At 35.9% G+C, this 15,284-nt stretch overlaps 4 protein-coding genes and 1 pseudogene across 6 annotated transcripts in view; 2 read left to right on the plus strand and 3 right to left on the minus strand.

Annotated features, from left to right (window-relative positions):
- The window catches only part of LOC106323294 (protein YLS9), a 4,177-nt gene extending 3,856 nt beyond the window's left edge, over positions 1 to 321 (plus strand). Inside the window, exon 3 of the mRNA XM_013761442.1 lies at positions 191 to 321. Within this exon, the coding sequence (XP_013616896.1) occupies positions 191 to 321 (131 nt within the window). The remainder of the gene's footprint in view (positions 1 to 190) is intronic.
- A 2,989-nt stretch (positions 322 to 3,310) lies between these two features.
- On the plus strand, positions 3,311 to 4,340 carry LOC106325879 (annotated as a pseudogene).
- Positions 4,341 to 5,228: 888 nt separating this feature from the next.
- On the minus strand, positions 5,229 to 6,431 carry LOC106322656 (probable CCR4-associated factor 1 homolog 11). The gene has a single exon (XM_013760750.1). It carries the CDS (start codon positions 6,150 to 6,152, stop codon positions 5,340 to 5,342), a length of 813 nt encoding a protein of 270 aa, XP_013616204.1. The 5' UTR covers positions 6,153 to 6,431; the 3' UTR covers positions 5,229 to 5,339.
- Positions 6,432 to 8,188: 1,757 nt separating this feature from the next.
- Positions 8,189 to 8,656, minus strand: LOC106323295. Its single transcript, XM_013761443.1, has one exon. It carries the CDS (start codon positions 8,654 to 8,656, stop codon positions 8,189 to 8,191), a length of 468 nt encoding a protein of 155 aa, XP_013616897.1.
- Positions 8,657 to 11,279: 2,623 nt separating this feature from the next.
- On the minus strand, positions 11,280 to 12,089 carry LOC106325551. Of its 3 annotated transcripts, none has more exons than XM_013763599.1 (2): positions 11,975 to 12,032; positions 11,280 to 11,743 (listed from the first exon to the last, which is right to left on the minus strand). In XM_013763599.1, the coding sequence occupies exon 2, from the start codon at positions 11,710 to 11,712 to the stop codon at positions 11,446 to 11,448; it is 267 nt and encodes an 88-aa protein (XP_013619053.1). In that variant the 5' UTR covers positions 11,713 to 11,743; positions 11,975 to 12,032; the 3' UTR covers positions 11,280 to 11,445. The 3 variants fall into 3 exon arrangements, with proteins under 3 accessions (XP_013619053.1, XP_013619052.1, XP_013619050.1); XM_013763598.1 differs by having other exon boundaries at positions 11,938 to 12,021; XM_013763596.1 differs by having other exon boundaries at positions 11,297 to 11,743; positions 11,965 to 12,089.
- Between the last annotated feature and the right edge of the window lie 3,195 nt (positions 12,090 to 15,284).

Raw genomic sequence — 15,284 nt, forward strand, 5'->3', positions numbered from 1 at the left:
GAAGTTCGTCAGAATGACGTTTCTCGGTATTCGTCAGAAAGTCGTCGGAAGTTCTGACGAAATTCCGACGAATTTTTTTTTTCCGACGAAACGATACCGACGGACGGGTTCGTCGGAAATTCGTCGGAATCGGTCTATTCCGACGAATTTCCGACGATTTCGGCCATCAGAATCCCCCTGTTTTCTTGTAGTGCATGGGTATCTGGATGTTATCGGCTCCTTGTCAATTGTCCTGCGTCAATTCCCTTCTCCGGTCAGTTCGCAGGCACCGGTCCGGCGATCAAGGACCAGCTTGCTCAGCAATGTGCTGTTGACGTATGAAAAAAAAAACTTCATTGTTTTGATAACGGTTGTTGTTAATTACATTTTAAGCTTGAAATATTTTTCTTTTATACTTGAATGTGGGCTTCCGGTCATTAGTTTCAAAGTTGTTTTATTTTATTTTTAGCTTTATAGATGATTTATTTCAATTTATATTATAAATTTGCAAAAAATATTAGTTTATTTTATTTTTTATGAGACGAGCAAACTATATCACATATTATATAATTACTGTTAGATTGCATATTTTACTGTTTTATATAAAACTAGTGTTCTTTCCCTAAAAAATTCCTTAAATTTTATATCAGATGTATGTAGCGTACTTAGTGCTACTTACGGGTAAAGAATTCCTTAAAACATAAGATATAGTGAGATCAATGCTTTTGGGGGAAATGCAACTTAAAGCTAGTTTGTAATAAAAAATTGAGTCATAATTATGAAAAAACAAAGATAGAACTGTAAAGTTTGCAGAATCTATTACTTTCTCTATTGGACGAGATTTCTTTTTGCTGCGTAGTGCCTACAAAAAAGTTGGACATAACTGAATTTCTAATATTTCCTCATTTGCAAATGGTGTTCTTATTTTCATGTCTTTCTCTTTTGAAGAAATAAGCTTTGTAAAGCCCTTTTAAAAAGAATTGAAAAAAACTTTAAAAGAACAGTGTATTTAAGTGACATATTCTATCTGAATCACGCTAAAAGAATCAACCGATATAGATTTGTGCAGAATAAAAAAATGAACACGAATATAGTAGTCACAACCCTCTATTGATTTTTGTTGATGCTAAGAAAATCTGGGGGGAAAAAATTGATGAAGAATATGAAACATGGAAAAGAAGGAAGAGAAAAGATTGTTCAACAAAAAAAAAAGGGAAGAGAAAAGCAAGAATAAAAAAGATGAAGAGGATGATTGGTAAGTGCTGTAGCTTTATATTTTTTGCTGTAGAATTTAATCTGTAGATTTATTTGCTGTAACTTTCCTTGCTGTAGATTTCTAAAGCACTCATTGTTTACTCTGGAAATAAAGCTCTCTACAGCCATATTTTGATTTTGCAGAGTTTTTTTTGTTGTGAGTTTTTTAAAGAAAGCAAATCTCGATTGGTTGACATATATAGCTGTAGACTAAATTTTGGCTGTCCAGAGCATCTACAGCCCCAACCAATCATCCCCGAAGCTGTTAGATTTTGTGTCATGATATGGGAGTTACGTGAAAGTGATCGTGGGGATTTGAGAAATTTTAGGAATCTAAAAACTAAAAAATCTAAGAAATAAAAAGTAAGTTCTTTTTTGTTAAAACCATTTCTGTTACAATTCTTTAATTTTCCTATTGGCTCCGATTTTTACCAATGTCATCCGTTCTAGTTTGATTCGTCATGTGTGTAAGTTAGATAAAAATATGTAAAAAAAACTGTTTAAAGTTGTGAAAGTTAATTTTGAACGTGGGATAAGATCATTTGAGAAAATATAGGAGAATTTGGAACTGCAAAAAAGAATGGATTGACGTGAATGTTTTTTATTTCATTGTTTTTTAATAAATTCAAAATATTATATTTTCTTTCTCCATAATTAATAACAAAAATCTCTTTTTTTTAGTTTATCTTTAACTTGTTGTGACCCAAAATCAACATTTATTTTACATAAAAATAAATTTGAATAGTTAGAAAAAAATAAATTATGGTAAAATAATATATTTTATATCTATTACTAAAACTAAATATAGTAAAAGAAATATTGTATACTTTAGATATTATTTTAATTAACAAATTCACCTCAAGCATATCTAAACATTCTTGTATATGTTAAGCCCATGATATTTACTATATAAAAATATTGTCCAAAACATTATGGGGCTTTCACAAATTCTATATTAAATAATTTGTCAACCATACGTATAGTATATGTTAAGCCCATGATATTTTCTATACAATGTTTTCAACGCTAATTGTTGTTTAAAGAAAAAAATATTGGTCGTTGTCTTCTTTGAATAAATAGTTAAAAGATTTTGCTTCTGACCTATCAATTAAAACATGACCAGCAGGTGACGTGGGTTTATTGCATCCCTTCCCTTCATTTCTTCTTCAATAGCCGTAGACTTTAATTTTCAACATGTTTTCGCTTCACTGTAAGCTGAGAATTTTCCTATACGTTGAAGGTTCTTCTTCATCAATCTGCCTCAATCTTCGATAATCATATATCTTCATCTCATTTTTCTTTGTTTCCAATCTGAAACATAGAAGAAATGAAAAGGTGTTCCCGTTCCCAGCTTCTTGAACAAAAAAAAAAGAATTCAAACTGTACAATGGAACATAATTAATTGCTGAGACTTAAAAACTTTATCACGTACTCGTTTGCTGAATTTTTTAGCCACCATAAGATTGAAGGCTAGTCTTCTTGAAGAGAAAAAAGAAAGAAGATGGAACATTGTTGATATCGAAATAAAACTTATGAGAGATGAAAGCTGCGGTTAGCTTCATGGAAGAAATTAAACTGTTTCAAACCATTATATAAACAAAATTTGTTGCAGAAATGTAAGATGAGGAGGTGGGATTGTGGCTGTAACAGTTGAAGCAGTTAAAACAATTTGTGTTTTCTTTCTTTTCGTTCAGTTATTCTTATTTTAATTATTTTGTTAAAATTTCCACATGTCGGTTTTTTATTTGTTAGGCGACTTGCGCTTTAATATATAAAAGATTCGATAAAACGAGTTTGTAGTTTTTTATAAGTAAACGAGTTTGTAGTTAATTATATACCACAATCAAATATTATTATTACTGTTTTATAATACATTAACAGCAAAACCTATGTTTGAACTTGTGTAGAGACTTTTGTTATAAACATATTACAGTATTACTGTTTGCTTAAGATTAAATTTGATTATATTTTGTCTTGAATGATTTCATTTTGGTATGAATCGTTTTTATAAGAAAGTTAAGGGAAACACCAGAACACGAGGGTGAGTTATAACTGAGTTCCAAATGATTGCATGACGTACACAATAACTTTAACTTCATCGAATCATATCGAATATTTTTCTTACAGAAAAGAGAAAAAATCCATCAAAATTGTGCATCTTGCAAGCAAGGAGCAATGCTGAATCTTCAAGTTAAGTTAAAAACAAAAAGAAGTTCCTCTTTTAACAAACCTTTTCCACACCAACACCCTCTTCACTCAATAATCTAATCTTATTTTCCCTTCCTATCTTTAAACAAAAATGCCTTTGAAGAAGAAGATGAAGTATACACTCAAAATTATATTCATGCCCTGTGGTTGCGGCTCCACCGTCCCTCCTTCATCTCACAGCCACTACACCCCTGGACTACCGGTTTCTCCCACAGTGTTACGCAGCCCATGTCCTAAGATTGATGAGAGCGTCGCAATGGCTAAGGAATCATTGAATCCATTCGAAGATTACAAGAAGTCTATGAATCAGATGATCAAGGAGAGAGATATTAAATCAGATGATGATCTTAAGGAGCTTCTTAGGTGTTTCTTGGACATAAACCCTCCTCCTCAACACAATCTCATCGTCCGGGCTTTTGTGGACGTCTGTTCACTTCTTCAGCCACCACACGGCCGCCGTGGAAACTCACTTGGCAGATTGCTTCGTCTTTATGTTAATCCTGTTGATGATAATGATGATAACTCACACCAAACCTCTTCATTTAAGATGAGAAACGGATCCCCATGAATGTGTGTTACAATATTGTGAATAATTTGATTTTATTTTAGTTCTCTTTACTATATACAGTGTGTTTTATGATTCCATCATGCAAGATTATATGTGAACCATTTAAGAATATATAAAAATCAAAGATGTGAATTATGGTTTCCAGTTTAATTTAGACGCGGATGAGTGAATTACCATTTACACTTTTCCTTGTGATTTCAAAGTTATACCTTAAAGGATGTGTTAAGATTCGGGTTTATTTTCTTACATAATATAATTTGAATTGAAATAATATCAAACTAACTTAGGAAAACACCCTTGAAAACAACTTAGGAAAACAACCTTGAAAGTTTCATTTGGTTTGTTAAAATGCAGTTAATTTATGAATAATTAATATAAAACTATATATACAAAAATATAACTATAAATCCAGTTACAGAAATTTTAAAAGTAAATTTGTTATTTAAATATAAATATATGATAGAGAAAAAGACAAAATAGCACTAAATCAAGTTTTTATTCCCAAACTAGCACTCAAGGTTAAAAATCACAAAAATAGCACTTAATGTTTTATCAAAAGTCACAAACTTAGGGTTTAGAGTTAAAGGGTGGAGTTTAGGATTTAGGGTTTAGGGTTTAGGGTTTAGAGTTTAGGGTTTAGAGTTTAGGATTTAGGGTTTAGAGTTTAGGGTTTAGAGGTTAGGGTATAGGGTTTAGGGTTTAGGGTTTAGAGTTTAGGGTTTAGAGTTTAGGATTTAGGGTTTAGAGTTTAGGGTTTAGAGGTTAGGGTATAGGGTTTAGGGTTTAGGGTTTAGAGTTGAGAAATGAGGTTTTGGGATAAGATTTCAAATTTTGAAAAATAAAAAAATTAAAATTTTCAAAGGATAAACTTAGAAATGTGCTATTTTGGTTATTTTAGTTTTTGAGTGCTATTTTTGTGATATAAACTTAAAAAAATGCTATTTTGGAGATTTGCCCTATATGATATTGTATAAAATACTTTTAAACTATTCGAAATGGATTAAATTTATATCACATCATCATTTTTCATAGTTATTTTGTTAAAATTAAATTATCATAAAATTATATTCATGATTCAGGTGGGTCCATATTTGGTAAAAACTAAAACCATAGAAACTCAAATATTGTATATATTATCGTTTAAGTTTCTGGTCAATTGTTCTTTCCTGTTGTGATTCATATATTAAGATGTTGCTGACTCTGAAGAAACGAGGATGAATATGAATAAAAATAATTTTCAATTTCTACTGTATAATTAAACCCTCCATATAATTAACCGCAATTGATTAAATTGAGTTAATTAGTTTAATAAACCCCAAAAACCCTCTTCTTAAAAAACCTCTAAACCGTACAAAACCCCGGCATGCTTCTCCGGCCCATCCTCAACAAAATACAAATCCCTCATCCTACGAAACGCCTGCCACGTCAGCAAGCTATCCGAACCGGCCTGATGGCATTTCCCAACTTCCCGGTTTACCTCAAGCGACCGAGCCACCCGGTCCAAACCGCCAAACAGCCTCCGCTCACAAAACCTCATCATATGCTTCACGTCGTACACTCTCTCCCCGAAAAACGCCCTGAACAGCCGTAGAAACTCCCCCAACGACCCCGGAAGCTCCCGGCGCGTGAGGATCTTCACCAGGTAACCGAAATCGTACGCGCTGTGAAACGTCACCCAGCTCACCGACTCGTTGCAGATCAGCCCCGACGACACCATCAGCTCCGCGAACCTCCTCGACTCGACGCCTTCTCTGCGGTTACGCTCGAAATCGATCCCGTGGCGGCGGAGGAGCTCGATCGAGTCCGGCGCGTGGGGGTCGCGGTCCACGTCGAAGTCGCGGAAATTGAACTCCCAGATGAATCGGCTCCCGCCGACGCCGCCGCCGAGATCGGGGAGGTTTCCGTCGGCGTCGGAGAGAGTGAGACCGACCTGGATGAGGCTGAGAGCGTCGACGTTGGATTTGAGAAGCTTGTAGAGGTAACCGGGGTTTAGACGGCGGAGATCCGCCTTGTAAATCACGCCGGGAAACTCCGTATCCATGGAGATGAACGGATAGTCTTCGACGATTCCGCTGATGAGCTCGAACTCAGATTCTAGATTATCCGCCCAAACCTCACGAACCACCACTGAAGGATTGATCATCGTTATCGATTCAAAGTCTCTTCTTCGTCTTTAGATTTGTTATTTTTCTAATTTTGACATGTGCAGATTTTGAGGTTTATATAGGTGTTTCGTGGAAAAGAAAAGTGAAGTGAAGAGTTACGAGGAAAGGAGAGACGTGAAGAGAGGAGGAAGTGGTGGTGGAGTGTGAGAAACGCGTCGTGGAGACGCTTTGACTCTCGGTTTGTTGTTACAAAACGCAACTTCTGTGTTTAGACTCGGTCCAAGCTGGCTGCTTTTGTATCCCCCAATCATTGTATTTGCACATCCAAGTCGTTATTAATTTAGTGAATTAAAATACATCTCATCTCCATTAGTTAATACTATATGTTAGATTGTCAGTGCGGTTAAGGTTACAAACAATGAATATCTAACGTATTTTAGGATTACATTTTGAAGAAAAGGTTACGTTTGGTCCAAAAAGCTGGATAATAGATTAGGAAAAGGTTACGTTTGGTCCTAAAAGCTGGACAAAATTACTCCATGTACGCTAAGTATATTTTATAAAGTACAAATACAAATGTGTAAACTAATATGCTTTGTGATTATGGTTTTTTCTTCCCGTGAATAGAGTTTTTGTCGATAAACTTACATATTAATAAGTATATTTCCCTTCTTTGGTATTTTCCCAAATAAACACTAATTTTTTTTTTTTTAAGAAGTATGATATATACGTATATTCCCTTCTTTGGCCATGTATATATCCCTTGTAATATTCCCCTTTGACCATCCACCATATGATATATACCTATTTTTGGCCACGTATACATACTAAGATTAAATTTCCCACTCTTTATCTTTGTGTATGTGTCAAATGTTCACGTGATGTATACATGACCTTTAAACCAGCGCAGAGGCGATCCCACAACTCCATGACCGGTTAAGACGGAACCAGACTCGATGCCATTGATAGAGAGCAAGTGGCCGAATCCGTTGGAGTGGAAAAAAACAGTGAAGGACGTGGCCTTGAAGCTCCACGAGATGGGATACACTTTCCTTTTCGGGAAAGGCGCAGCCGCCGCCTTCGAGTTTCAGAAAGGCGGCCATTGTTTCCTTTGAGGGGATCACGAAATGGTACTTCTTGTTTGCATTTCAATTGGTTGCCCCGACCTGTTAGGTTCCATAAATGATAAAGGAAGGCATAATTTACTATTTTGATCTCTATATAACGTGTAAAATATTAGAAAAGCTCTGCTTCTCAATCTAAAATTTTCAACCTTTTGACAAACTCATTGAACAATGGTCACATTTGTTGTTAAAAAGTTTTTTGGGATGAATAAATTTGACATTCTTTTAAAAAACGTGTACATACATATATATTCTAAATCCATACCTTCAGCTAAATTGGCATATGATGCCAAAAAATGAAGAAGCTAAATTGGCATATGAAATTAATTTTATGAAAACCTTTTAACCGTTTTAGCTTTCAACACTTGGATCACCATATCATTTTCTAGCTTGTTATATTTGTTCATCGATATGGAAAGAAAAATTCTTACATGTTGAGCTAGATCATCAGTTTTTTATTGCTAAGTTATGATCGTTGATCATATATTCATATCTACGGATGTATCAGCAATTCAGCATGCATATATATATATATATATATATAATATGTATAGAAATGAAAAAGATGTAAACTTATATATAGTGACAGAAATGAAGAGAAAAAGAGAGAGGACGTCACCAACATATTGGCAATGGTTGCAACAGAGATTTCGATTTCGATTCACATGCAAGTATGCAACATAGCGTAGCTGCGTACTTCTTCAAACTTTGGGCGATTTTCAAACTCATTAGATTAGGTTTACGGAGTGATGGGGAAGTATATGAATGTAATTTGTGGCGACTAGAAAATGAAAGAGCATGTAACCTCTTGCTTCATGGAAATCTTTTGTATTGGGCCTTGTCATAATTACTATTAAACTCACTGAAACTATGGATAAAACACAAGAGACTCAAAAGAAGTTGGCGTCTTTTTTTTTTTTGATCAAACAACAATTCATTCATAAAAGAGTTTATGTTACATCGCTGGAACTTACATTCAACAAAGCAAGAGCTGATTTATCAACAATATCAGCCTCCCCATTAAAAGTCCTAGAGATAAAATGGAAGGAGATAACATCAAAATAAGACAAAGCATGATAGATATCAAACATGATATCGAACAGTTCATGTTGAGTATCTTCTTTCTTCAACAATGTGATGAGTGAGAGAGAATCTGATAGAACGGCCAGGGATCGGACGTTTGAGTAGACTGCTGTAAGGACAGCGAGACGGACAGCAATGGCTTCTGCCATAAGAGCTGATGATACTGAGTTTCTTGATTCACTAAGGGTCGGTAGAGACAGATGATTATTCCCAGAGAAGACTCCTCCAACACCACACCTTCTGGTTTCAGCGCTCCAAGCAGCATCCACACTACACACTAGAATCTCTGGTGACAACGATGGTGGGTGAGAAAGACGAACCGATGACGAGGGCATCGACCTTGCTAAGCCCTGCTACGGGGTGTTGTGTGCTGTACTCCATTCCTTGGCATCTAGAATGCATTTAAGAACTGTTTCCTGGACCGTGAAGGCTCTGTTCTCAAACATCAATTTGTTTCTAGACTTCCATAAATTCCATAGTACCTATGGCCAGATAGGAGTAGATATACCCGACGGTGGTAATGGAGTAAAATCACTTCCGACCTTGGTCAGGGCGGTCATAGAGGGAGTCACTGGTGATGGTCGTGATCGTAAAGGTAGGAGGTTACAAACCTCTTCTGCGAAGGGACATGTTAAGAATACATGTAGATCATCTTTGTACGCTCCACATCTTTTGCAATTGAAAGGTTGGATCCCACGTTTACATAGATTGTCACTAACCGGAATGGCTTTTTTGGTAATCTTCCATAGAAAGTCTTTGAGCTTTGGAGATGTTGCTACATTCCATATGTGTTTTAACCAATCCAGTTGGTGATCGTCTCTATCATTCCCATTCTTCTCCATAACTTCAAGTTCGTAACCGGTTTTAGTTGAGTATACTCCTTGCTTCTCTGGGAGCCATACTAGTGTATCCAGAGATGGCGCAGAACTTGTTATTATTCTCAATATAGTATCCTCATACTGAGGTAGATGTAGTCTGATCTTGTCTAGGTCCCATTGGTTAGTTAACGGGCATAGAAGGTCACTAACTCTCAGGTTGATTGCCTCCAAGTTTGGGGGACCAATTGGTTTACTGGGAGATTTAAACGAGAGCCAAGGATCGTCCCAGACCCTAATTGCCTCTCCATTCCCAACCACCCAACTCAAGCCTCTTAAGAGAGTGTCCCTGCCCGCCATAATGCTTCGCCAGCCATGTGAAGCTGTCGTTGGAACCGTGCAGTGTAAGAAAGATACATCACGAGCATATTTGCTTAGCAGAACTCTGGCCAATAGGGATTGTGGTTCCTTCAAGATTCTCCAGCCGATCTTTGCTAACAATGCGTTACTAAAGGCTTCGTGTTTAGGGAGAGTCAAAACCGACCAAGCAACCCAACACATCTTACGCTTCACCGGATTAGCATCCCACCAAAAGCGAGTCAGTAGTGACTGAATCTGCTTGCACAGTGATAACGGGAGTTTAAAACAAGACATCGTATAACACGGCATGGCTGATAGTACATCCTTAAGCATAATCTGTTTCCCTGCTCCGGATAAGAACCTCGTCATCCAACTATGTGACTTTTGTCTAATCCTATAGACAATGGACGCAAATATGTCGCTCTTTTTTCGGCCAAAGTTCTCCGGGAGACCAAGGTATTTCCCAATACCGCCCTCTTTATCGATTGACAGTGTCGCTTTGACCCTAGTTCTCACTTCCGGGGGAGTTTTCGCTGAGAATGTCACAGTGGATTTTTTAGTGTTAATTTTCTGTCCCGACAGTTCTTCATATGTTTCGAGAATCCTCACCAAGGTGGTCACGCTCTTAGGGTTTGATTTGCAAAAGAGAAGTTGGTGTCTCTAATCGATTGGGGAACAAATTACTATATTTTGTCCCCTCCTACGAATTAGCCGACACTTTTCACAAATTTTACAAAATACATCATTATTGTATATTATTTCATATGTATAGCGCAACCTAATACTTGTTTTTCCAGTTTTGAATCTTTGACTTTTTATAAATCGAAATATTTTTTATATTTTTTCTAAACAGAATAAAAATGACCACACAAAAGAATATGGATAAAGAAAATACTCAATGAAAGGAAATCATATAAAGAAATCACTAATATGTTATTTTTGTCTAACCTTTTGATTGGAAGAAGTAAAATCTTTGCCAACCATGTCTTAAATTTTATAAAATACCCCAGGATAAAGTATAAAGTAATCGTTTATACTGTTTTTTTATTAAGATTAGTTAGGTTTGTGCCCAACATCTCTCTGATTAACAAAAAAAAATAGTGTTAAAAACTTAATGAAAAACTCAAATTTTTGTTTATTTATGCGAATGAAAAAAAAGTGTAGTAGACTAGTAGAAACGTAATACGTGTTGTTTTTCTGATAGTTTGGAAAGGAACGAAACACACGTATTGCTGAACCCGACATTAATGTGAAAACCAACATGCATTTTTATAGTAAGTTTAGGTGAAGTTTTTTCACATTCATAATAAGAACAACTCTTCTTCAAGATTTTTTAGACATTTAATATGTTGGTTCAACAACTTTGGTAACAAGTAAACCAAACCTATTTATTATTTGATGTATGATGTGTGTATATATCTAAATGACTATATCTGCATATAGTTATCTTTTAAAGCTAGAGTTGCTAAGTGCACATGAAGGAAAAGAGAAAAGTCATTGTTCCACATTTTTCATATTAAACACGTAGTTATGTCACGTACAAGTACATTGAACTTACAACAAGTCAACAACAACTAATTTTCCTTTTATAAAATTATTAGGGCCCAAATTATTATTCGTTGCAATTGTCAGGAAATATCAAGTATCCAAAAAGGAATAATATCATTGTTTTGAAGAGTATACGTCCGTCATTAATATCCATAATTTCATCGCTAAAAACATTTTGATTTTGCTAAAAACCGCTATAAGAAACAAGTTTATAATGGTTATCGACGTAATCACCTGTTGAAAAGTAATGAATAATACAATTCCTGGAAAACAAATGTGTCTATATATATTTATGTTTTATGAACACATCCTTGCGTCGTATAATTTTAACTATCAATATATGTGGCAACAGAACAAGAAAAGAAAAATAAAAGGAAAGAACATTTTTAATTGGCTTTTTCTTAATTACTACTCTTCTTGCTACAGTTTCCTGTGAGAAAATCAAGTAAAACTTGGCTGTTGCATCTAGGGCATCTAGGGTTACTCTCCAAAGACATGATGATGTACATGATGCAGTTAGGACAACCAACAAGCACAGCCTCTCCTCCTCCACCTCCAGTTTCTTCCGAGCATAACGATGAAGCTGGGCTCTCTCTGGGCAAAGATGAATCCAGTATATTTAGTTTCAGATCAAGTCCAAGTGTACTCGCAGCTTCTTGTTGATTCATGTTTCTTGCCTTCCAAGAATAATATAGGAACCTGAATAAAAACACAATAAAATTAAAACCAATGCTTGCGTTAGAAAAAAAATGCGACGGAGGTTGAGAGGGTATATAAAACATGTACATATAGATCATGAAAACTAAAACACAGTAGAATTGATCAATCGGATGACTAATTTGTCTATCAATCAAAAAGTGAAGATCAAAATAACAATATTTCAGCAAAATTACTTGAATCTATGTTCAAAGTAAGCTCACCTTGGTGTACCTATTGTTCTTGTTTTTTTTGTGTTCTCGAGAGTTAACAAAGAAAGTTTGAGGTCTTCATGTTATTGGCTGTTGTTATATATAGGCAGAGACACACAAGATGAGAGAGGGTTTCATTGAATGCATATTAATTAGTAAGTAGGATTAGTTTTATCTATCTATCAAAATAAATACTCATGAGATTTTTATTTTTTTTTGTAAAAATGAGATGTTTCTAACAATAAATGTATTTGAAAAATATTACTAAAAAGATGGAGTATATGACTTGGCCTTTGAAATTGCATTTATTACCAAATAGTATTTGGATAAATACAAACGAGATACTTTGTCTTGTTTCATACTATTTTTAATCATGAAAATTCAAATTCAAATTGAGAGAGGAAAATACCATTTATTTCGAACTTGTAAGGTAATAATGTAGCTAAATAGGTGTGACAAAACAAATGTAAGTTATATGGGTAGGTGATATACTGATATGTAAGATGGTAGTATAACCTTCAAAATGATTTGTTTTTCTTATAAATAAATATTCTTAGATGATGATTTTTCAAATAACATTTCAAAGTATCGCATCAAACAACTGTTGAAAATTGATTAATATTGGTGAATGTGAATTTGGACCGCTAGGCGCACGGCCAACAATGATGGAGTGTTGTGGTTGGTGAGATTTAGGCTATGACTGATGGAATCATGAATCATAAAAACAAATTTTTGCAAATAAAATGGAAGAATCAAATGACATAAGATTGTCTTTGTCATCTTAGACTTTTGTTACCCTGATTCAAAGTAAAACCTAACAACAAAACCAAACTTTGACTCTACAAACGCACACATGTATAAGATTATGTCAATAGTGATGTGTGTAAATGCTTTGCTAATAATAGCATCAAACCATATTAAAGGATATTACAAGTATCGTATCAGATCTCTTAGAAACACAAAGAGTTATAACAACAATTTTTCTTATTAGATTTAGAAACTACTCAAAACTAAATCTCTCAATATGTTTTTCTCAGATCATATGGAATACCTCTCCATTAGACCTATATTTATATGAAAGACAATTCCCTTTAACATATGAGATATGGAAAACACAAAACTAACCTAAATAGAAATTTCCTTATCATATTTCTAGGTTTCTTTATTGTGTTTATCTTAACATATTAAACATCTAATAATATGTTAAGTTTCTACAAACTTGGAATTATCCAACATTCACCCCCTTAATTCCAACTTGAATTAGGGAGATCAATTTCTTGAACTCCGATTAAACTCCTCATTTGCTTGAACATAATCCTTGCTAATGGCTTGGTAATGATGTCGGCCTTCTGCTCAACACCCGGCACATGCTCCACTTCGATCTGCCCGTTCTCCCCACACTCACGAATGAAGTGATACTTTTTGAGTACATGCTTACTCCTTCCATGGAAAACTGAATTCTTGGTTAGAGCAATGGCTGATTTGTTGTCGATCCTAAGCTTGACCTTCTCGCCTTCTTTGCTTAGTATCTCACTCAACAATTCCTTGATCCATATAGCTTGCTTCGCTGCTTCTGTTACTGCCATGAACTCTGCTTCGCATGATGACAATGCAACTGTCTGTTGCTTCTGCGATGTCCAAGTGATCAGTGATGAACCGTAGTAGAATGCATGACCTGACGTGCTCCTCCCGTTATCGAGATCAATGTTGTGACTGCTGTCACTATAACCAACGACACTCCTTGACCCATCTCTCTTGAAGAACAGACCGTAGTTTGTTGTTCTTTTCACATACCGCAATATGTGCTTGATGGCTTGTCCGTGAGAGTCTCTCGGATTGTGCATGTATCGGCTAAGAACACCTACTGCATAACACAAGTCGGGTCTTGTGTGAAGCAGATACCTCAAACATCCTATGATTCTTCTGAACTCGGTAGCATCTATCTCTCGTTCATCTTCAGCTTTTGAGATCTTCAAATTCGACTCCATTGGAATTTGAATTGTGTTACACGCTTCCATCTTCGTGTCACACATGATTCCTTGAGCATATCTTTCTTGTTTTATTCTGATTCCGTCTGCTCCTTGAATCACCTCTATGCCAAGGTAGTACGTTAGCTTACCTAGATCTGACATCTCGAACTTCTTAGACATCTCCTCCTTGAATTGCCTAATCACCTTAAGCGAAGTTCCTGTCACTAATAGATCATCAACGTAGATGGCTATGAACAAGATGTCTCCTCCTTCAGTCTTGCGGTACACTGATGGTTCCTTCGTGCACTTCTCAAATCTCAATTCCTTGAGAACCTGATCGAGTTTCACATTCCATGCCCTGGGTGTCTGGCGTAACCCATACAAAGCCTTGTGTAACACATACACTCGATCCTCTTCTCTTTTCTTTTCGAAACCTTCGGGTTGAGTTACATACACTAACTCCTTTAGATCTCCATTCAAGAAAGCGGTCTTCACGTCCATGTGATGTATCTCCCACCGTTCGTTGCTGCAAGGGCTATTAAGAGCCGAATAGTTTCAATTCTTGCCACTAGTGCAAACATTTCATCGAAATCTATTCCTTCTCTTTGTACATAGCCCTTTCCCACAAGTCTCAACTTATACTTGCTCACTGTATCATCCGCCTTTCTCTTAATCTTGTAGATCCACTTCAACCCCATGGGTTTCACTCCAGCTGGTCTACCCACAAGCTTCCATGTCTTGTTTCCTGTGATAGACTCCAACTCGGCCACCATCGCTTCAACCCATTCTCGTACGTGTTCAGCTTCAAAATAGTTTTCTGGATCGCCATCCACTGTGAGCAACAACATTGCACTTTCTTGATCTGCAAGTAACACATAATCATCGAGATATCTTGGTTTTGTTATGGTTCGGCCTTGTCTAGTCACTAACGGTTGACCTCCACCGTCTTGGTTTGCATTGTGATCCGCATCTTCTTGGTTTATAGCTTCCTTTTCATGATCCTCATCTTGATTATTACTTTCTTCTATGTCACCCTTATGTGGAAGTTTAAGCATGTTCGGTTCACAATCAGCTTGGTTTGTTGTAGACGCCCAGTCCCAAGCTTTCTCCTCATCGAAAATCACATCTCTACTCACCATCACCTTCCCTGTGTCTGGATCATAGAGTCTGTAGGCTTTGGAACCCGGCTTAGTTCCAAGATTGACCATACTCTTTGATCTCTCATCCAACTTCTTCAGATAAGGAGCAATGATTTTCGCATGAGCTATCCTCAAGTGCTTGATATTTGGTTTCTTCGATGTAAGGCACTCGTATGGTGTCTGATTCTTAAAGGCTTTTGTAGGTACTCTGTTGATGAGGTAA

Source organism: Brassica oleracea, chromosome C2 (genome assembly GCF_000695525.1).
Source record: "Brassica oleracea var. oleracea cultivar TO1000 chromosome C2, BOL, whole genome shotgun sequence".
NCBI classification, from domain to species: Eukaryota; Viridiplantae; Streptophyta; class Magnoliopsida; order Brassicales; family Brassicaceae; genus Brassica; species Brassica oleracea.

Bases quoted from the DNA above. Each gene is read 5' to 3' on its own strand.
- LOC106325551 (XM_013763599.1), bottom strand. From the start codon at position 11,712: ATGAATCAACAAGAAGCTGCGAGTACACTTGGACTTGATCTGAAACTA.
- LOC106323295 (XM_013761443.1), bottom strand. From the start codon at position 8,656: ATGCCCTCGTCATCGGTTCGTCTTTCTCACCCACCATCGTTGTCACCA.
- LOC106322656 (XM_013760750.1), bottom strand. From the start codon at position 6,152: ATGATCAATCCTTCAGTGGTGGTTCGTGAGGTTTGGGCGGATAATCTA.